Source organism: Anabrus simplex, chromosome 1 (assembly GCF_040414725.1).
Source record: "Anabrus simplex isolate iqAnaSimp1 chromosome 1, ASM4041472v1, whole genome shotgun sequence".
NCBI lineage: Eukaryota > Metazoa > Arthropoda > Insecta > Orthoptera > Tettigoniidae > Anabrus > Anabrus simplex.
In genome coordinates this window covers 1,179,692,467-1,179,715,969 of record NC_090265.1, presented here as the reverse complement: position 1 = coordinate 1,179,715,969, position 23,503 = coordinate 1,179,692,467, and the positions used below count along the sequence as shown (strand labels likewise).

The 23,503-nt window shown below is 39.0% G+C and overlaps 1 protein-coding gene across 1 annotated transcript in view; it reads right to left on the bottom strand.

The window, feature by feature from the left end:
- Nucleotides 1-23,503, bottom strand: part of cdm (importin-13-like protein cdm) — a 168,834-nt gene that overhangs the window by 48,574 nt on the left and 96,757 nt on the right. Inside the window, exons 10-11 of the mRNA XM_068228660.1 lie at nucleotides 8,620-8,881; nucleotides 1,321-1,502 (exon numbers count right to left, since the gene is read on the bottom strand). Of these exons, the coding sequence (XP_068084761.1) occupies nucleotides 1,321-1,502; nucleotides 8,620-8,881 (444 nt within the window). The remainder of the gene's footprint in view (nucleotides 1-1,320; nucleotides 1,503-8,619; nucleotides 8,882-23,503) is intronic.

Sequence of the window (23,503 nt, the reverse complement as noted above, 5' to 3'; positions counted from 1 at the left end):
ACGAAAACGATTCTTCAGTCAATTCAAGGGAAGAGGAACAAAAATGAAGATTCTGACGAAAGCGGGAGTGAAGGTGATGCTAATGACGACTTTGAAGAAAATACGGAAATGAATGTGCTGCCAATAACCTCGTACAGTGAGGCTCTCGGCATTTTTAAGCGACTGAAAGAATTGTATTATAAACAAAACGAGGAAAAAAGTGTAAATTTGACCCAGGATTTAATTGCACATAGTGAAAACAACATTGCTAAACCGAAATGGACAAAAACGAACATTAAGGATTTTTTCATGTGCTAATGTTTTACTGTACTGTGCTAGATATTGCTACATCTACATACTGATTTGAAGTTTCAAAAACTCATACGTTCTTCTTAATTTTAACATGGTGAACGGTAATAGTGTAAATTGTGCTCAATAGAGGTTCCCATAGAAGTGTTTTTGTCTCTTTAATACAGTGCATCGCAGCTGCAGCAGCCCATCTACAACTTTCTCATGTGAGTACAGTGCATTATATTGTACAATACTGTATACAATTAAAGGTACATTTGTGAGAATTGTTAACACATACTGTACATGGGTTATTGTGTTCCATCTTATGTTTAATAGTACCGGTTTCATAACCTCTCGCGGACGGACACCCCTTCATAACGGACATTTTTTTCGGTCCCGAAGATGTCCGTTATAGGGAGGTTTTACTGTACTATGATGGTACAGTTCAGAAGTTATTTACGTGGAGTGGAAGTTATTGCAAATGCAAACATAGGAGCAAATGTCTGCAAGCAATTATCAGTGAAAATTTACAACTTGAGCTTTCATCAGGAGAGGCAGTATGATTTGCTATCTAAATATCTTCATCCGACAGATCCCGAAAATGAAATAATTTGAGAGATTCAGGGTAAAGTCCTGTGTTCTCTGCATTACCAAGAAAATAAGAGCCCCATCTGGTCGAGCAATTCAGACTGCTTTTGAGAACAAGCAATTTAACATTAACTCGCACTATGTTGGATGCTTCTTGATGTATCATTTCAAACTGGGGGGTTCCTGCATGTAATTAGGTGATCACATTGTATCACTTTAGAATAATTATGGTGTATTTTCCTTTGTTACAAAATTTGAAACCGATATCTTAAGTGGTTTTTACAGAATAAATTACTTAGTGAAGGTACTCCACAATTATACCTGACAAGTAAATTATTACTCTAGGTTTCGCCAAACAGTGAGTGAAAGACAGTCCGTGGGAAAGGGTTAATGTCATGATTCAGTCACTGTATAAGAACAATTTTATACGTCTAAATATGTATTGTATTTTCCTTTATTTACCTGGCTAGCCTGTAGTATGTGTGAAGCAAAAGGTGCCATAGCAGATATACATTCTCTTGTCAGATCCTTAAGTGCCATGGTGGAAGCTGGAGCCACATCAGGATTACCAAGACCCATCATTAACAAGGGAATCACATGACCTAGGACCGATGGGTGGTTGTTGATCCACTCGGCACAAGCACCTGGACAATGATAAACAGTATACAGTCAACAAATTCATATACTTAGAAAATTCAACATCATTTATTTACTATACATGACCAAAAAAAAAAAAATTATACCCTAGTTTCAGTAAGCTATTTTGAGAAAAATGTGCAAGCAAATACCAAAAGATAGTAAAACCACATTAGTTTCATAGTAAATGGATGCTATTTTAGCTAGCAGTTTTAAATTATAATAACAACAATATCAGTAATGTATGGATTCAATACTTGACTGCCTTTAGAATTCACGATAATTGTTATCCATCTAGATCAGTGAGATGTGTTCTTATGGCCAGGAGTTCGGATACAAATCCATTGGCCGTGATGGGGCAATTTATGATCTTCATATATATGTGTGCACCATCCTTGGTCAAGGAGTTAGTTACTGCTTGCATCAGAGGCGAAGGATGATGATGATGATGATGATGTTAAAACCTAGTGTCGACACTTACCTTACTTCTATCAAATAACACTAAGGGGTTTGATCAAGACTTATCTAATAGACAGATCACCACCAACAGCGCCATACGACTTTGTTTCACATAACCATTTTAAAGGTGTTTGGAATTGAACCCAGTCTTTTGTTATGCAATCTAGTGATTAAGAATTAGTATACCACCACCTCTCTTACCCTGCCAGCCAATCCCAAAACCAAATCGCATGGTGCAAAAGCCCTGATGGAGCTTGGCCTACTAAGCAACTGCTGCTCAGTGAAATAAATTCTCTCCATCATTATTTTAGGCTTTCTAGACCAGGGCTGCTATCTCACCGTAAGATAGCTCCTCAACGATCATGGCCACCAGGCAAGCTTGATCACTTGAATAATAACACATTCACTGTTTTTCTTTTCTTTCTCTTAGAAGGTAGTAGATAGTAGTTGTAACATTACAAATTAAGTTTATAGACATACACACGTGTGTCATTGGCAATAAAGAACAATGTAATGCCCCAGGTGGTGGCACATGCACATATGCATCATCGATGTGCAATAATTCTATGCCAGACAATCACTAAGGTAGAAAATAATATTCTCCCAGGAAGAATTTTCCAGTTAAATCTTGGAAACCAAAAGAGCAGACAAAATAAACTGTATAGAGTAGAACCCCAGGAATTTGAGATAAATAGGTCCAACGCTACCTCAAATGTTAAAAACCTTGGATTACATGGGAATACAAACAAATAAATGTTTAACCCTCTTAGTGCCATGCTCTCATGTTGAGAATGTGCCAAAAATACCAAGCTGATTAGTAGCATTTTGTAAGTCCCTATTTAAAGTGCCATATAATTGACAATATTGAATATTTTGGCTTTAAAATTGCAGAAAATTTGAGGATGGTATGCACTTACTACCGACAATGATTACAATACTGTCAAGTTTAAAAAAATATTTTTAAAATATTTTCTGAACACTTTGCAAACAAAAAATCAAATTTCAAAAACAGAAATAAAAATAATTCAAAATTAAAATTACAGATAAAATGTGGTAATACCTCTGCAATGCAGCCATCCAAGTGAATAAAAACAGAAAATATGAAAAGTGTCTGTTTGGTAGTTCAATAGGCAATTACCGTTACGTAACTGCCAATCGTCACGTGACCAGAGAAATACATGAAATTCAGTAATCCAATGTGCGTAAATAAATGAACAAATGAGTCGTGTAGTGATAAAATTAGAAACTATATTTTTTACTTTATGGAAACAAAAATCTTTCAACTATGTGAAGCGAAGAGTAGTTATGTGTGCAACTTGGAAGTGTATTCTGGGACCCATGGTACAGTCTAGGATTACAACTTTTCCTATAATGTAGTGGACAGACTGTGTGAACCAGTGAAAGATCAGACGCACACAGTGTATATGGACAAATGGTTTACAAGCCCCGCTATTTATGATTATCTGTGGGACTATCAGACTAAAGCAGCTGCCATATCAGAAGGGAATACTGAAGTCAGAGTCTGCGAAAAAAAACCCTGAAAAACAGTGAAAATATTTCATTGTGGAGAGAACACTTTCTAGCAATAAAAGTGGCAAAATATTTGAGATGTGTATATGCTGAGCACTGCACATGATTATATGATTGAAGTACCTGCAGCAAAAGGTCTCAAGAAATCCAAACCATCAGCAGTAATGGACTATAACAAATTCAAAATTGGTGTTGACAAGTCCGACCAACTGCTGGTGTAATTCACGATGTAGTCGATCAAATGACGGAAAAAAACATCCTTCCATCTGTTTGATCTTACCATAGTGAATGCCTATCTACTGTACCGTAAGACTTGTTCTAAGAAACTTCCGCTCTCTAAATTTTGTGAATGTTCAGCGGATGATTCGGTAAGTAGTGATGGGGCTGAAATCACTGATAAAACACAAGCTTCAACTGCGGGAAGGTTTGTAGGTAGAGATAATTTTCCACACTGAATACCTGCAGTAGGCACGAAGAAGGAAGGGTACACACAGTGTACATACAAGTTCTGCTACGATAAGTTCAAACACAACACGGGCCGTGCTGTGAAGAGAATGACAACTGTATATTGCCGTTAATGTCACATGGATTTTGCCAAGGAGAATGTTTTGCGTGTTACCATTGGAAAAGAAAAAAAAAAGTGTAATTCTGTTGTTCCAAACCAAACCAAAACCCCACGGCACTTAACGCCCTTGAAGGGCTTTGGCCTGCCCAGCGACTGCTGGTCAGCCCAAAGGCCTGCAGATTATGAGGGGCTGTGCGGTCAGCACAACGCATCCTCTCAGCCTTTATTCTGGGCTTTCGAGACCGAGGCTGCCATCTCACCGTCAGATAGCTCCTCAATTCTAATCACGTAGGCTGAGTGGACCTCGAACCAGCCCTCAGGTCGAGAGAAAAATCGCCGACCTGGCCGGAAATCAAACCGGGGCCTTCGGGCGAGAGCTCCTACATCACAGGGCTGGCCAATTCTTTTGTTCAGTGACTGGAAACTATCAAACTTTATGAGTGAATGAAAAATTCAAGTCCATGAAGAAGGATATCAAAATGTACCAAACTGTAGCCTGAGTTTCTTTCTGATGCTGAAGGTAAGCATTTTTGTAGTGATTTCATGTGATAGTCCACTTTTTCAAGTATGTGCATACAAAACTGTTTAATTATACTGCAAAAATTGACAAAACTGTGATTGTTTTCTCGAGAGTCTAAACCATGCCGGCACAGGGTAAGGACGCCATCTTGACTTGTACGGGCTCAGATAATGCCAGAAGTTTCCAAAAAAAATTTAAACATTTTTTTTAAATTTAAAAAACTCAGGAAAGCTCGTCTCATTTATGGATATCTAAAGGTGTGGAGGTAATGCATTTTATTATCATAATGTTTAATTTTGTATGTTCGTTGTCTCCATTTTTTTATTTATGAATAGTATGTTTTGTTTGGCATCCCTGAAAGTCGTAAAAGAAGCCTTTCTCGTGGACAGGCGAGAATTCTTCTGAGGACGCAGAGCACAGTTTTCTGCGAAACGTTAAGAATTTCACCTTATTTTCTTGACACGGCACAAGCCCAAAAGCCTATACAATATCATGTCTATAAGTACAGGCCGTGAAAGCATTAATGGCAACAATCGTAAAAGTAGTTAGCGGGATGTAAAAACAATAACATTATTATTATCTGTTAGGTACAATGACAAGTAAAACAATTGTTATGGTTGGATTGTTTTTTTTATCAAGTTTTAAATCTACTTTTCTCCAAAAATTACCCACATTGGTCTGAGTTACGACATATTGAATGATCACTTCAATAATAATCTTGCCTGCTATATTAATAACAACCACCATAAATTTTTCTTAACTAAAGTAAACTCATGTCCTCATCCCGAGGTGGTGCAGCTCTTTCTAGGCACACCACCGATAGAGGTGAGCTGCATATATCATTTTACCGCATATCAACCTTCCCGCCTTTCTTACATCTCTAGCAGTACTAGGAATTGAATTTGGGCCCCCGAGAATGGCAACTAATTGTGCAAACCGTTACGCTGGCAGACATTTTTACCTACATTACACAGACACACCATGTGCTTGCAATGCACAGGTTGGACATAAAAAACTGTTCACCTATTTGTGTGATGTCATAGGAGCTGCAGTACGCAATGGAGGCGGAGAGTTCTTAATCAAACACAGACATACCACACAACTTTGATGCGTGTTTTCATTGTGCAGGTCAGATTAACAAATTTTTGTGATGTCATCAGAGCTGCAGTACGATCTGTACCTGCATCAAAGCGGAATCATTGTTGTTCTTCTCTGACAAATTATGTTGCAGAGGTCTTGTATAAGAGCTTTACTGCTTCATTTTCTTTGTCTCGGAAAGCACAGGGGTGCTAATACACGAGGAAATATGGTATAAGGTGTGCAACAAACATCTTCTTCTTCTTATTAGCATTTATCCCTCTTAAATGCAGGGTCTGCTGTTCTGCACTTCCTTTTCCACTTGATGCAGTCATGAGCATCTTCAGGAGAGAATTTTGCCACATGCATGTCCTCCCACAGAGTGTAGAGCCAGCCCTTCTTTAGTCGCCCACGTCATCTGCGGGCCTCAGAACTTAAGTTTAATGCCCTTCTCACAACTGAAGAACCGTTTCTGCATAGCACGTGGCCATACCAATGCACGTTTCTGCATAGCACGTGGCCATACCAATGCAAACAATTTTCTCACATTTTCTCAGAGATTGGGGCCACACCAAATGCCATCCAAACATCCTCATTTCTGATGTGGTCCAGTATAGTGAGTCCCACTGGCCAGCGAAGCACCTTCATCTCCATGACATGCAGCTGTTGTTCAGGTCTCTTTGTGACTGGCCAACACTCGGTTCCATACAGTGTCACTACTCTAATGGTGGTTCTATAGATTTTGGATATCAGAAACATTGGCACCCTCCGATCAAAAAGGACTCCTGTGACTTGGTGACACTTCATTTAGGCAGCGTTGATTCTGCTTCGAACATCTGGGAGTGTGTCACCATCCGATTGGATAAGTGATCCCAGATATTTAAATGGAGATGTTTTTAGAATCTCAATGCCATCGATGTTAATTGACCCATCACTTTGTACCCCACACACACTAGGTACTCAGTCTTCCTGACGTTTAGTTGTAGGCCATATCTGTCCAAGGAATTTTTCCATATTGGACTAGTTGTTGCAAATCTTGACGGGATTCACAGGTGACCATAATACCATCAGCACAGAGTAGAGTCCAAGGGTGTGGTTTTAACACTTCTGTGCTGATGGTGTCGTGACAGAGGATGAACAGAAGTGGAGACAGAGCTGACCCCCGATGAACGCCAACTTGAATGCGAAACACAGAGAAATGTATTGTGCTTTAGCCCTATCAGCCACATTTTCAGTTATTCTGTTAGCTTCATGCAACACTTCCAAGACATATTCCATTCAGGTCTGACCAAGACGTATATGTGGGTTCAAACTCGTAAGACCATTCACTAATCTATGCTTTAAAGGACTCTTGTCCAACAGTTTTGTGACAACTGCCACTAATATTATCTGACATTCGTGTTTAAAACCAAGAATTTCTCTCTCTGACAATGTTAGTTCTTTAAGTACTTTTTTCATAATAAATTCATCAACATTACCTACCTCAGTTAAGTTTGTTGGGTCCTGTAGTTCAAGCAAAATCACACTCCTAATATCAATGGCATTTGCCATTTTACTACACTTCACAAAGCGATTCATCAAACTACTTAATAGTTCATTCAGATGGGAGTACAAAAATGAAGCAAGCAGTTTGTTAGTTTGAAACTGCCTGAGAGAAAGATCACATTCCAAAGAAATGGTTTTGAAAAATGCTAGTTTGCATTTTATTAAAGGGTCTTGGATTTGTTCTTTAATGTTTTTACAGGACTTACTTTTTGGCAACTTAGCATTAGCAACATATGCTTTGATATGGTGAAATACTTCTAAGGCTCGTTCCAGACAATGAACATTTTCATGCCATCGTACTGTACAATACTTCAGTGGGAACACTGTACTACCAGTCACTGCAGTGAACTGGGCCCTACAAGCTGGCAAGTCTTTGAATAAATAATACATGTTACAGAGGAATGAGTTAAGCTCCCAATTTACAGTCATTAAACCTGTTTTAATAGCTCCATTGATGACATGCAAACCACACACTCCCAGGTTCAATAACTTTCTCCCATCATGATTTTCTGTCTCCATTTCCACTTCAAGCTTCCTGAGAAAGCTCAAGTTCACATTAGACCCATCCATTGAGAGCTGCAACAAGTTTTTCTTTGAAGAGGTTGCAGTCCATGATTAAATTTCTGCAGCAGATCTAGGGCAGTAGCATAAACCAGGAAAACATTGTTCCAATCCATTTAACCTTGTGTTACCTTATTGAGTGACTCGTCAAAAGAAACTACTTAGTCTTTATAAATTTTCAAATTGTTTGTTAAAAACAAGCAGAAATGTGGTGCAATACCATCATTAATCACGTAGGAACACTTACTTTCACCAAACGTGAATTTTGATGCAATTGCACTATCTGGAAACGTAAGTTTAAATGTATCGCGTATATCGGTACATGAACTCCTCTTGTATTTACTAGCAACAACTTTTAACACCCATAAAATTTCTGCTTTGTCTACTTCATCTTTATTAAAATAAGAATTAGCACAGTGCACAGACTTTCCACTTTCTATCCCTGCCTCAGTCTTTACTGTTTCTGTTGAACTAACACACTGGCAGTGGCATTATCAAGAGATCCATGTCCAATGTCTACACTTCTTATTTCTGTTGAACTAGTAGCTACACTTCTTAATTTTCCATTCACCAACAAAAATCTGTCAAAATGAAGCACAAATCATAACTATAGTACAGTGTGTTTTATTGCTGTCACTGTGTAAATAATGTATGAAGGTACAATTTATATTAATACAGGCGAAGATCTCTGGAAAAGGTGTGCTTTTTACTCAAACCTCGATTTAAGATAAACCCCCGATTTTAGGTTTAAATAATCAGGTTCCTGTAAAAACGTTAAAAAGGCGTTCTACTGTATACAGATCCCAATTAACTGTGAAGTTTCTCATAATCATGAGATAAAGTGTAGCAAGAAAGAGAGTTGACTTACCAACTGCATTGAGTGCAGTAGCTATAACTCGAACATCAAGATGTTGGAAAGGCATTTGCTGCAGAGTAGCAAGGAAGCGAGGCATGTACTGTTCTTCTGTCACATCTATACACTCAGCAACAGCAAAGAAAGCATGCAGACATGATTCAAGGGGCTGCCAACTGCGAGGTCCAGAAGCTGTGCTGTATTTACTTAGTGCTGCTTCTAACTTACACTGGAGTAGTTCCAGCAGGCCCTCATGGAGGACATTATAGCAGTACATCTGTAGTTGGATAAGATACAGGGTAAGTTCCAATACAAACAGCATTCCTCAGAGAGAAAATTTCAAACATGTCTCATTTATTTGCTTAAGCATATTAAATTTTAATATTTACAGTTTCACACTAGTCATTTCATAATAAAGTATAGAAAGATAGGAACATATAATTGAATAAACACATTGAAAGGGGAAGTAATACAAAATGAAACTAGGACAACCATGAAAGAGCAAGGACAATCTCCACATCTTCATATACTGTCATCTTTAAATAGATAGGCTCTCTCCTGATCAATCACAATTCTTCTAGGTATATTGTTATGTGCCAGCACTGTGGTAGCCCCCTTTCAGTACTTCTTGGAAGGGACTAGTGAGTCAGCTGACCGGGGACTGTATTGTTCTGGTCAGCTGGATTACCTGAGCGATTCTTGGATGTGCAACAAGAATATTCCGTCTCTGGCCACATCGTAAATATCCTGGTTCACATCACTCGAGCTATAACAAGGGAGGCTAGCCACGAACAGTCAGCCAGTCAGTCAGTGTTCGGCTCCATGGTGGAGTCACTGTTGATGCTGGACTCAGGGTTAGTGTTGGACTCCGTAGTGGAGTCAGTGAGAGATTCTGTGTGTTGGGGTTTGGTGACTGGGCTGAGGACGACAGAGGTGCTGCCTGTCACTAGTGTCCCACCGAGGTCTGAACAAGGAGTTGGAGTGTCCAGAGAGTAGCTGGACTGAAGACGGTGTGCGGAACGGAAGAATGTATACTACCTGAGAGTAATGTGTGTTTGTGTACTTCTGTGGATAAAGGACCACCGTGAGTCAGCAAGAGAAGCAACCATCGCAAGTGTAAATGGAGCTGTGTTAATAGTCGCTGCTGAATACTGTTGAGCTGTTAATGTTTAGTTGTTCACTGCATGTGACTGTGTAAATTAAGGCGGAAACACACTACTGTCACTTCACGTGAGTTTGCGCGTATCGTGACACAATCAAACCTGTCAAGAAAGATGTGCTATGCCTTTTCCACACTGTACGAAATGTAGAGTGATCACACTGCACTCATGTCACAACTGTTAACGTCGGCTGACGTCATTGTGATGTAACTGGTGAAAGCACTCTTCACACGGAGCACAATTTTCTGCTCTAGCACACATCTGGCTACATGAAGTGTGAATAGAAGTAGTTTCTTTTAGCGATATGGAAGAAATGTTGAATTGGTGCAGGGCATGAGAATCTGTACGACATAGGTTCGATTAACTACAGAAACCAGCAAATGTGGCACGAGGTATGGTACAAAATAGGAAAGGAATTATAGATCACATGTACTAATTTTAATAGGCATTCAGTTGTTGAAAACAGTCCACAATTGTACTTATGATGATGATAATAATGAAAATGAAAACCTACAACCTGTTTTCCAGTCAGTGACCGGGTCAGGGATGTAATGAATGAATCATATATAGGCTATTATTACGATGGGGTCGCCACTCCCAAAGTGATATATTAATGAAAGATAGATGCTACGAAATGAGAATGGAGAGTGTTGCTGGAATGAAAGTTGACAGGGAAAACCAGAGTACCCGGAGAAAAACCTGTCCCACCTCCGCTTTGTCCAGCACCAATCTTACATGGAATGACCGGGATTTGAACCACGGTATCCAGCGGTGAGAGGCCGACGCGCTGCCGTCTGAGCCACGGAGGCTCAATAATAATAATAATAGTAATAATAATTGCTGAGAATATTTATATATATTCATATGATTCTGGCTGAGCCACCATCAAGCAGCGCCATCTAAACACTATGATTTTTTTTTCCATTCTGACATATCACGAGTGTAATTTCCATGTCTATGCGTGGAAAGTGATCAAATGTGTAGTGATAAAATACACTGAAAAACAGACGTGTGAAAATATTGTGTCGCACATGCTTGGCAAAATTCAGTTAAACATTTAGCCAAGTGTCTTCTGCAAAGAAATAGTGTGCGAAGATGAACACTTCAAATATGGTGCGCATCGAGACGTTGTCAAAGGACAAGTTTGACACATGGAAAATTCACATGAAGGCTGTGTTAGTAAAAAATCATAGGTGGGCGTACGTAGCTGGGATAAAGGTTAAACCCGAACCAGTCAGCGAGAATGCGGCCATTATTACAGAATGGGAAGAACGTGACAGTGAAGCAATGTCAGATATCATCTTGGCGATTCAACCCTCGGAATTGAAACAGGTAAAAGATTGTGTCACTTCACGTAAACTGTGGCTAAAACTAGAGTCTATTTACCAATCAAAGGGGCCAGCGCGAAAAGCAACATTAATAAAGCAGATCGTACTTCAAAGAATAAGTGAAGATGGGGATGTACGCGATCATTTGCGGAGATTTTTCGATGCTGTGGACAAGCTCAATGGTATGGACGTGGTAATCAACAATGATTTGTTATCCTTATTACTTCTGTATAGCTTCCCAGTCAATTTTGAATACTTTCGGCGCGCGATAGCATCTCGCGACGAACTTCCAAAGCCCGAGGTATTACGCATAAAAATTGTCGAAGAAAGTGACACGAGGAGCAGTGATCGAAACAACATGATGCAAAACTGTATGACTGTTGAACAAAAATTCAAGAACAAGAATTATAGAAAGCCTACAAGCAAAGTCAATAAAGGCAAAAAAGGAGGATCTACATCTCTTCATTGCTATCGTTGTAAAAAGATAGGTCATAAGGCGAAGGAGTGCAAATCAAGTAAAAATGATCATGGCAATGCTTACAAGGCAGAAGGAAGTACCTTGCTATATATTACATCAGAACTGAACTCGTGCAAGTTCGTGACGGACCACGACGCAGATACAGTTTAGTGCCTCGACAGCAGCTGTACATCGCACATCGCTCAACATAACCGAAGATTTCTATATTTCTTTGGATCAATACGCTAACCCCAATCATAACATTAACGACATTACAGAGAAAACCAGTATCATCTTTGACAAAGTCATTCCTTCAATAAAAAATGACTATCTCAAATTAGTAAACACACGTCATAACAAACCGACGAATCACAAACCTAACCCCGCCCCTACCTTCACAATAGCCACTCCTCCATCCCCTCCACCAACATCCCTCCACACAGCTCACATGAGCCCCAGACGTACTCGCAGCAGAACACAACAAATCTCCAAACATATCGGTACACAACCTCCACAGCAACAACAGTAAGTACTTTTTCACTTCACACATACATCCAGGCATTCCTTCATACATACTATGACCGTCCAATGGCGAGTGAGTCAGCTGTTGAGCCATTGAAGGTCATGCTAAAGGAATGGTTAACAGGAATTACTCGGAAATACATCCAGCTGGGTCAAATATCTAGAATAACTCGCCCATTCAGACAAGAAATGGGATGGATATAAGATGAGGAATGAAATTCCTAAGCTCAAAACCCCGTGGTCACCGCACGCTTACAGTCACGAAATATTATCTTATAGGTGAGCAGAGAGTAGCAAAATAATTTCACATTCTCAACAGTATTAAGAAGTAAGTCGACTATATGATATTCAGGTCCAGCGGTGTCATGAAGGAGGCCATGAATTGATGCCATATGTGACAGGATCAAGGCGGCGCTGAAGAGGTTAGGTCGATTACATACGTCATAAAGACAATGGTGAAGTGTTCCTTTGTACATCTTTCCAGTCAGATGGGATCACGTTATCTTGGAATTCGCATTCGAACTGTCATAAACAGATGGAAGAGAGGTTACAAGTCAGTGAGTTGAGCCTAACGTATGGAATGCAGACCGATATTATTAGCATAACAATGGTAATGAACTTTTTGTTTTATGAGTAATGTATGGCAGATAAAAACGGAGATTGAAGGTTGAACTGACAGTAATTAGCACGTCTTTAAAGGGAACGTCTACGTTCGCAGAACCTAAAAGAAATATTAGAGAACGTGATATATAAAATAATATTACTGTGTCGAATAGCGATCTGAAGTTTTAATACTGAACAAGGGAAGTTTCGGAAATAACTGTGAGATAGTGTAAAACGCCTGTGTCACTGTGTTAATTTTGTTTTCCTAAGTTTCAGGTCCATGGACTCAAAAATGTATGAAGATTTTCCAATGATGTAATGATGGAAATGATTATGAGGGCTTAAACATTCCGATATCCTGACAGGCCCGGGAGATAATGCCGAAGTGAGGGCCAAAACTATGACCAATGGAGCAAAGGACTGAGAGCGGTATCACCTAATCTTCACTGATAAGTACCAAGATTTCGTTTTCTTTACCCTATTTTCTTGTAGTTGCATAGCTGTAGAGTAGAATGTATTTTTCCTTTCATAATGAAGTGACGTAAATTTAAACAACTTGAGTGACCTAATGCGACTATCATTTAGTGCCCGGTTACTTGTGATTACGGTTATGTCCGAGGTGGTAATATTAAGATCATCTATTACACGCAAGATTTAGCTTGTAAATACGTGCCTTACCGCGAGTTACTCGGAATCTTCTTCACGTTTACGGTGAATGGAGGAATGCGGTGTCTTCATTAGTGAACCATACTTGTGTTGCACGAATACTTCGTGAGGTGACTTTATTTTAATATTTATTTGTAGAAGGTCTTCTGCATGATAATACAATACGTGTTTATTGCGTAGTGGCGAATGTTTCGTGAAATTAGTGTTGCGTTGATTGCGATTTGGTAATGATAAAAGAGATTCTTCGGGAATGCTTGTGAATTCTCTTGGGTAAGTAATGTGTGAATATGTATGATGTGCTTGAACATGGTGAATAATAAGGACAGGGTCGTCCATAAAGTGTTTTATGATGAATTAATATTGTTATGGGAAGTGTCTCGTTGAAAAATAGATAGTGGGAGTGTGATAAATAATTGTTTGAGAGTTAGAGATGGATTTAAGCGCTCGTCATCCAATTAAGAACCCAGAATAGGCAAGCATTTGTGTCGTTGTTATTTTGGTGATGTAAGATGTCCGAAGGTCGAGCGTAGGGATTGTTATATGATCATCGAAACACTGTTTCGCGACGGGATACGATGCAGATACCAGTTAATTTGAGGAAATGGTCACTAATTAGACGTTTTCAACATTTAATAAGCATATGTGTGAAGTAGAAGGTCGTATTTATCGAATTGTTGTCACCTGGTAGTAGATTGTAGTCTTGCGTAGTTGCTTATAGTCTGTTTCCTGTAGATAGTGTGCCTTCAAGATTTTCTTTCAGGAGGGCAGTGCCGGTGGAAGCAGTTACTGTTAATCATTCTTTTGGATTATTTATGATGTGTAGCGGCTAGATATTGTGTTCTATTTAGGTGGCTGATACGGATTCCTGGGACATGCTGTTGTTGAGTTATATCGATATGAGATCCAATTATTATGTGGGTTTTCCTACACTGTGTGCACTTTATGGATGTTGATATTGAAACTGGTCACCATTAGAGAACTCAAGTTGGTTAGCAATTAGGTAATTTCTGAGATAATGGATAAATGTAGGGTACTTTAAAATGAAATCTTGGATAAGTGAAGATAAAAGCAAGTGTAGTTTATAAAAAAAAAAAATTTTGAATAAAATTTTATTCGATCCTATTATTCATTGCGGGCGGACAATTAATGATAAATAATGATGATTTGCCTTCAGCAAGTTCCATATTCGTTTCCATCAAGTTAGTATTTTCAATCAAGGTTTAAATAATGATGTTTTTTAAGTATTTAGCCAACAGAGATTTTCGTTCGTCTATCTAGCTATTATCCAATCATCATACAATGTATTATTATTGTACTGAGTTAAGTTTTGATTTCATTAAATTGGAAAAAGGTCCTTCCAAGAAACTAATATTCGTTTCCTTATTTAAATGAGATATATTTAGCCTTGCGAAGTTTAGTGGATACTATTATTACCATAATCATGAACGTCTTGCGTCAAATGCTAGTCCAACTGCATAAACAGTTGTTGGATGTCCATGCCCTGGGTGGAGAATTATGCGTCACGACTGACTTTAGCTGAGGCTTATCACAAGAACCTACGAACCTTCTATATCCCCGGGCAATGGACGGGTGTATTCTGGCGCCCATACGTGAAGCCAAATTAAGAGAAGGTTTTCTTGACAACCAACAGCAGAATTCGAAATAGAGGATGACTGCGTAATTCAATGCTCATACGTGCAGGCAAGAGCACACTTATTGTCCACCGTGGGAGATTTATGTTATGCAGAGTTTGGACGGGGGTAATGGATATGATTAATACTTACATTTATTACAGAGCTACGCAAAATATTAAAAGGCAGGAGACGTTTCGAGCAAGGCATAATTATAGGTTGGTAGATTGGAAGGATAATCTGTAGGCAAACTCTGTTGGCTAAGAGTTATTAATTTACTTAAACTGAAGTGTCCGCAATTAACTCACTTGCATTTATCGTATTATTGGTCGTTCACTTTGGCATTGATTCCGGGTCTGGAAGGATTTAAGCATTCAAATAGTTGAAGTATATTCACGTAGGATTAGGTGTTAGTGTTAGGTAACTTGAGTGATAGGGAACTTAGAGACTGTTAGTACTATATTTAACTTGCGACAATACTTTTTAAAAATGGCATCGTTGGCCCAAGTAAAAGCGTTGTTGGAAGAGTTGGCAGGAAAGATGACAAAGATGCAAGAGACACAGGAAGCCACGACAAAGGAAAATCAATCAATGCAAGAAAGTATTAAAAAGATTCATGATGCCCAGGAAGCTATAACAAAAGAGATCCATGATGCACAAGAAACTTCGACTAGAGAGATTCATGAAGCACAAGAAAGGATAAAAGAAGTCACCATAAAGGAAATTCATGACGCACGGGAAGCTTCAAGAAGAGAAATTCAGGAGAGCCATGAGCTTATTCAAAACAGATTATTGGAGACACAAAGTAGGCTCAGAGTGGAAATGCAGGAAGGAATTAAGAATGAGATTCAAGGTAATTTGCGTGAGATCACCGAGGTGGTCCAACAGAATTTCAAGACCATGCAGGAAGAGGTGACGTCACTAGGAGACGACATGAAGAACTTGAGAGAGGAAGTCGCTATGGCAATTAATGAAAATAAGAAGGATATTCAGGAAAAATTCACTGAGTTGAAAGCTGAATTAAGACTGAATGTCAGTGACCTTCAAACCCAGGTTGATCGAGAAATAAAAGAACTTAAAGAGGAAGTAGTCACGGTGCAAGGAAGGGTGACAGAGAAAAGTGCCAGCTGGGAAGAGAAATTCAAGAAGATTACGGAAGAAATGGAAAATGCTAACCAAACGGTGCTTAATGATGTAACATTGGCAAGGGAACAGATCAATAATAAATTTGACTTGATCATGAAAGAATCAGACGAAAATAAAACCTTAATAGATCAACAAATTAAGAAGCTGAGTGATAATCTTAATACGATCCAGAAGGACATGCAATGTCTGAAGATTGAAAATGAGGCAACGAAGAAGTTGGTATCATCTTTCACAGATCGACAGGTATCGATGGAGACTGGGAAGAATACAGAATCAGAATGTCAGTCCGAAATGCCAGCATTCAATATTGAAACCAGCGAAAGTGGCATTACTCATGTAGGAAACGGTATGCAAATAATTAATGTTATCCGCACACATGAAGATAGGCCTAAGAAATTCTCAGGCAATATCGGATCAGGAATGACACCCCGTGGATTTGTGCGTGAGATGGATGAATACTTTCGTGAAGCCAAAATACCGATGGAGAGACGACTTAAGACTGTAGAGCGACATTTGGAAGGAACACCGTTGGTGTGGTTCAAAGCGTTCCGCTATATATTTGAAGATTATGACGGATTCAAGCAGGCGTTCTTGGAAAAATTTTGGAATATTGATACGCAACAAAATATCCGGCTAGAATTGTACTCAAAGAAGTATTCACTGGGTGGACCGAGTCGCTTCTCAGACTACTTTACAATGCAATTCCATCGCCTTAAAGAACTGGACTCACCACCAACAGAGTTAGAGATGGTCAGGGCGATAGTAAAGCAATTCCCTCCAGACGTTCAACGATTATTGACAGCGGCGAATGTACAGTCTGCAGTACATGCTGAGTCTGTTCTAAGACAGCTTGATAGCACGTCATCGCAAACCGGTAACCGAATGATAAGGCATGCTGATCCGGTTGTTAATGTTGCGACACCGGTAGAATCAGAAGAAGCAGGGAGAGATAATAATTCATACCGCCATGCCCAAGAAAGAAGGCAAGCGAGGTACAAAAATCTCAAGGAGGACCGGCAATATCAGAGATGGGCACCACCCCAGAATGGGAATAGGAGATACCCACGATATCGAAGGAACTCAGGATGGGTCAACCATAGAAGCAGATGGCCATATCAAAGAAATAGAGATAATGAGGACATGAGACAGCGAGATGGAAGTCAAGAAGAAGAGATAAACCACGAGAAGAAGAAATACATTGAAGAGCTAAAGAAACAACAAGAAAAGAAGCAATGGGAAAATGCAATCCAGAGTCAGGATATTAATGCTGATTGCATAGGTGCAACGAGTTTGGAATATCAGCAGCAGCTAAAGAAAAACAGAACAAATGCAAAACTCAATCCTGGAGCGGTACCATTTGATGACGGCAATAAAGAGAGGAACGGTGTGAAAAAAAAAACTTCGTTCTGGGATCAACAGAGAACGATGTAGTTAAAATAAGACATAATTATAAGGGAGATGATTGGATAATAGCTACCATAGAGTCATGGGCATTTGAACCCGAAGAACTGCTGGAGGATAATCAGCCCAAAACGATAGATTTAAAAAGAGGACTTCCGATAATTACAGTAACGGTATTTGGTATTCACGTGTCATCATTATTGGATACAGGGGCAAGTATCAGCATAATCTCGAAAATACTGTTCTTAGGATTGCAGGACAGACTTAAGATTCCTGTAATTCCAGTTTCAGGTGTAAAAATCAGAGGAATTATCCCAGATAAAATCGCTAAATGCAAGATACAAACCTATTTGCCTATTGAGATCGGGGAAATAGTGTTTGAACACCCATTTGTGGTTATGGCCAGAACTCAAGGAGTCTGTCACCATTTATGTTGACGACATTGTGCTAGCAACGGTCACGTTTGAAGATCACATGACCAAGTTAGAACGATTATTGGCTAATTTAGAGGAAGCAGGGTTCAAAATTAACAGATCTAAATCAAAATTCTGCCAGCCAGAAATTCTTTTCGTTGGGCATATAATTGATGGAACGGGGATCAAACCGAATCCTCTTAAAATCCAGGCCATATGTGAATTTCCCAGACCGAGAAGGATAAAGCATATCCGGCAATTTTTAGGAATGACGGGATTCTTCTCTAATCACTGCCCAGATTATACTGAAACAGTAGCACCTCTACAAGAGCTCCTGAAGACTAACAATCGATGGCACTGGACTGAACGTCATGATCGAGCTTTCAGGAAAACAAAGGAATTGATGGCGAATAATGTTAAGTTGGGCTATCCAAATTTTGATTTAAAATTTATTATACAGTCAGATGCTTCGTTAATAGGAGTTGGAGCTGTATTATATCAGGAATATGACGACGTAGAGAAGAGAAAGACTTACTTGGCATTTATAAGTCGGAAGTTACGCGGTCATGAAACGAAATATACGACGACGGAGCTAGAGATGTTAGCGATCGTGTATGCGCTCCAGCAGTGGAGGAAAATGATTTATGGGTACCCTATAGTGGTCCGAACTGATCACAAGGCTCTGACATTTGTATTAAAATCATCTTTGACAAGCGAGAGAGTGTCAAGGTGGGCCCTCTACGCACAGCAATTTGATCTTCAAATCGAGTTCTGTGCCGGTAAGTCAAATATCTTGGCAGACAGTTTGAGTCGAAATCCGGTGGAGGACATACCAGAAGTTAACATGGTGGAAATGACCAAAGAAGACGAAGAATGTCTTGAGGATTTGAAATGTCTATCAAAGTTGCAACTTAATGATTCGTCCTTAAAACCCATAATAGAAGAGTGTCGAAGAAGAACTACCGATGATGGTCATGGAAACCAGGAAGCAAATATGCTAACGGCCAACTATGTTTATGACAATAACCTCCTATATAAATTTGTGGATAAGGAAAAGGAAAGGTTACGAGTTGTAGTTCCACGCAGTTTAAGGTGTAAACTAGTCTGGTACATACATCGAATGATCGGCCATGGAGGAGTAGACAAACTGATAGCAACTATAGGAGAAACATTTACCTGGGTTGGATTTCGAAGAACAATAAGGAAAGTTATCAGAACTTGTGATACGTGCCAGCGTGTAAAGTACAATTCCACTTCACTGTACCAGCAACCGATCTCTGTAATACCAGAAAGGCCCCGTGACATATTTGCGATGGATCTATACGGAGGATTACCAGTTAGCAAACGCGGGAATCGTTTCATTCTAGTTGTCCTTGATATCATGTCCAAGTTCGTGTCGTTGCAACCTATCAGGAAAGCAAATTCCAAAGCCATCATTAGGAGTTTGGAGAGGTATGTCATACCTCAGATGGGCAAGCCGAACTGTGTCTTAACCGACCACGGAACTCAATTTACGTCAGTAGAATTTTCAGAGGCCTTAAAAAGAATGGGAATACAGCACAAGTTCAGTTCCATACGTCATCCAGAATCAAATGCGGCTGAGAGGATAATGCGAGAGCTGTCGAAATATTGCAGAGTATTTTGTTCTGAACGTCACTGGACATGGGCCACATTCTTACCAACGATCACTGAATGCTTAAACAACACATGGCATGAATCGATCGACAATATCCCTAGCGTTGTCCACCTGAATAAGTATCCTAATCGTCCTTGGAACGAGGTTATAAGTAAGCCTACAGAAGACCTACCTAACGAGGAGGAGATCATTCAGCAAGCCCGACTACGCATGGAAAAACAGGCGGAAAAAAGGCTCAAGAAATTACGGCACAGAAGATTTCGGAAACCACTAGAAATTGGAACTTTCGTGTTAGTGAAGAAACCGGCCACGTCAAACCCTGCTGCTAAATTTTATTCAAAATTCGCTCATCTGTTTATTGGGCCATTCAAAATCATCGAGGTTTTGGATAATAATTCATACAAAATTCAGAGCTTAGATTCTGGAAATGTTTCCATATTTAATGCCTCAAACTTGAGAAAATATTATTTTCCGATCACTGTTGAAGAAGAAGTAAACGTTATTTTTGAAGATAGTAAAACAGAGGATGAATTTAACGAATATACATCTACGGAGGAATAGGGTCAAGCCCGTTGGATATGTTACGGGGAATATCAAAGACTAAGAGGGACGACAGAACGTGTAACAGGATGTGTTGTAACGAAGAACAACTATTCAATTAATATGAATTGCGAGTTTTCCGGACATATTATATTGATTCCTCAAATGGAATATGACATTAAGAACAAGTTATAATTTTGGTACACATGAGGAGAAATTTCCTACTGACGTCCGAAATTTCTTTTCAAGTAAGGGGGGAAATATGACCGTCCAATGGCGAGTGAGTCAGCTGTTGAGCCATTGAAGGTCATGCTAAAGGAATGGTTAACAGGAATTACTCGGAAATACATCCAGCTGGGTCAAATATCTAGAATAACTCGCCCATTCAGACAAGAAATGGGATGGATATAAGATGAGGAATGAAATTCCTAAGCTCAAAACCCCGTGGTCACCGCACGCTTACAGTCACGAAATATTATCTTATAGGTGAGCAGAGAGTAGCAAAATAATTTCACATTCTCAACAGTATTAAGAAGTAAGTCGACTATATGATATTCAGGTCCAGCGGTGTCATGAAGGAGGCCATGAATTGATGCCATATGTGACAGGATCAAGGCGGCGCTGAAGAGGTTAGGTCGATTACATACGTCATAAAGACAATGGTGAAGTGTTCCTTTGTACATCTTTCCAGTCAGATGGGATCACGTTATCTTGGAATTCGCATTCGAACTGTCATAAACAGATGGAAGAGAGGTTACAAGTCAGTGAGTTGAGCCTAACGTATGGAATGCAGACCGATATTATTAGCATAACAATGGTAATGAACTTTTTGTTTTATGAGTAATGTATGGCAGATAAAAACGGAGATTGAAGGTTGAACTGACAGTAATTAGCACGTCTTTAAAGGGAACGTCTACGTTCGCAGAACCTAAAAGAAATATTAGAGAACGTGATATATAAAATAATATTACTGTGTCGAATAGCGATCTGAAGTTTTAATACTGAACAAGGGAAGTTTCGGAAATAACTGTGAGATAGTGTAAAACGCCTGTGTCACTGTGTTAATTTTGTTTTCCTAAGTTTCAGGTCCATGGACTCAAAAATGTATGAAGATTTTCCAATGATGTAATGATGGAAATGATTATGAGGGCTTAAACATTCCGATATCCTGACAGGCCCGGGAGATAATGCCGAAGTGAGGGCCAAAACTATGACCAATGGAGCAAAGGACTGAGAGCGGTATCACCTAATCTTCACTGATAAGTACCAAGATTTCGTTTTCTTTACCCTATTTTCTTGTAGTTGCATAGCTGTAGAGTAGAATGTATTTTTCCTTTCATAATGAAGTGACGTAAATTTAAACAACTTGAGTGACCTAATGCGACTATCATTTAGTGCCCGGTTACTTGTGATTACGGTTATGTCCGAGGTGGTAATATTAAGATCATCTATTACACGCAAGATTTAGCTTGTAAATACGTGCCTTACCGCGAGTTACTCGGAATCTTCTTCACGTTTACGGTGAATGGAGGAATGCGGTGTCTTCATTAGTGAACCATACTTGTGTTGCACGAATACTTCGTGAGGTGACTTTATTTTAATATTTATTTGTAGAAGGTCTTCTGCATGATAATACAATACGTGTTTATTGCGTAGTGGCGAATGTTTCGTGAAATTAGTGTTGCGTTGATTGCGATTTGGTAATGATAAAAGAGATTCTTCGGGAATGCTTGTGAATTCTCTTGGGTAAGTAATGTGTGAATATGTATGATGTGCTTGAACATGGTGAATAATAAGGACAGGGTCGTCCATAAAGTGTTTTATGATGAATTAATATTGTTATGGGAAGTGTCTCGTTGAAAAATAGATAGTGGGAGTGTGATAAATAATTGTTTGAGAGTTAGAGATGGATTTAAGCGCTCGTCATCCAATTAAGAACCCAGAATAGGCAAGCATTTGTGTCGTTGTTATTTTGGTGATGTAAGATGTCCGAAGGTCGAGCGTAGGGATTGTTATATGATCATCGAAACACTGTTTCGCGACGGGATACGATGCAGATACCAGTTAATTTGAGGAAATGGTCACTAATTAGACGTTTTCAACATTTAATAAGCATATGTGTGAAGTAGAAGGTCGTATTTATCGAATTGTTGTCACCTGGTAGTAGATTGTAGTCTTGCGTAGTTGCTTATAGTCTGTTTCCTGTAGATAGTGTGCCTTCAAGATTTTCTTTCAGGAGGGCAGTGCCGGTGGAAGCAGTTACTGTTAATCATTCTTTTGGATTATTTATGATGTGTAGCGGCTAGATATTGTGTTCTATTTAGGTGGCTGATACGGATTCCTGGGACATGCTGTTGTTGAGTTATATCGATATGAGATCCAATTATTATGTGGGTTTTCCTACACTGTGTGCACTTTATGGATGTTGATATTGAAACTGGTCACCATTAGAGAACTCAAGTTGGTTAGCAATTAGGTAATTTCTGAGATAATGGATAAATGTAGGGTACTTTAAAATGAAATCTTGGATAAGTGAAGATAAAAGCAAGTGTAGTTTATAAAAAAAAAAAATTTTGAATAAAATTTTATTCGATCCTATTATTCATTGCGGGCGGACAATTAATGATAAATAATGATGATTTGCCTTCAGCAAGTTCCATATTCGTTTCCATCAAGTTAGTATTTTCAATCAAGGTTTAAATAATGATGTTTTTTAAGTATTTAGCCAACAGAGATTTTCGTTCGTCTATCTAGCTATTATCCAATCATCATACAATGTATTATTATTGTACTGAGTTAAGTTTTGATTTCATTAAATTGGAAAAAGGTCCTTCCAAGAAACTAATATTCGTTTCCTTATTTAAATGAGATATATTTAGCCTTGCGAAGTTTAGTGGATACTATTATTACCATAATCATGAACGTCTTGCGTCAAATGCTAGTCCAACTGCATAAACAGTTGTTGGATGTCCATGCCCTGGGTGGAGAATTATGCGTCACGACTGACTTTAGCTGAGGCTTATCACAAGAACCTACGAACCTTCTATATCCCCGGGCAATGGACGGGTGTAATACGCTATACTCATATTAGCTTTTCTTTACAGATAACAACCATATAACGTACATAGACGAGAGAAGTGTCACCACCAACTGCTCTAAAATTAAACCCTATCTTGCTGTATATATAAATCTTACCTGACTACATCAACAGTTGAATTGCACAGTACTCAATTTTCAAAATTTTAATGACAAGAGTTCTTATAACATACCAATACAAAGTATATCAGCCATAGAACATTCTCGATATTCAACTTAATCAACACAAGAACTACAAGAGGATTGAAGAACGAATGCAACGCAACATGAACTCAAATTTTAATAGATGTTTTTAAAATA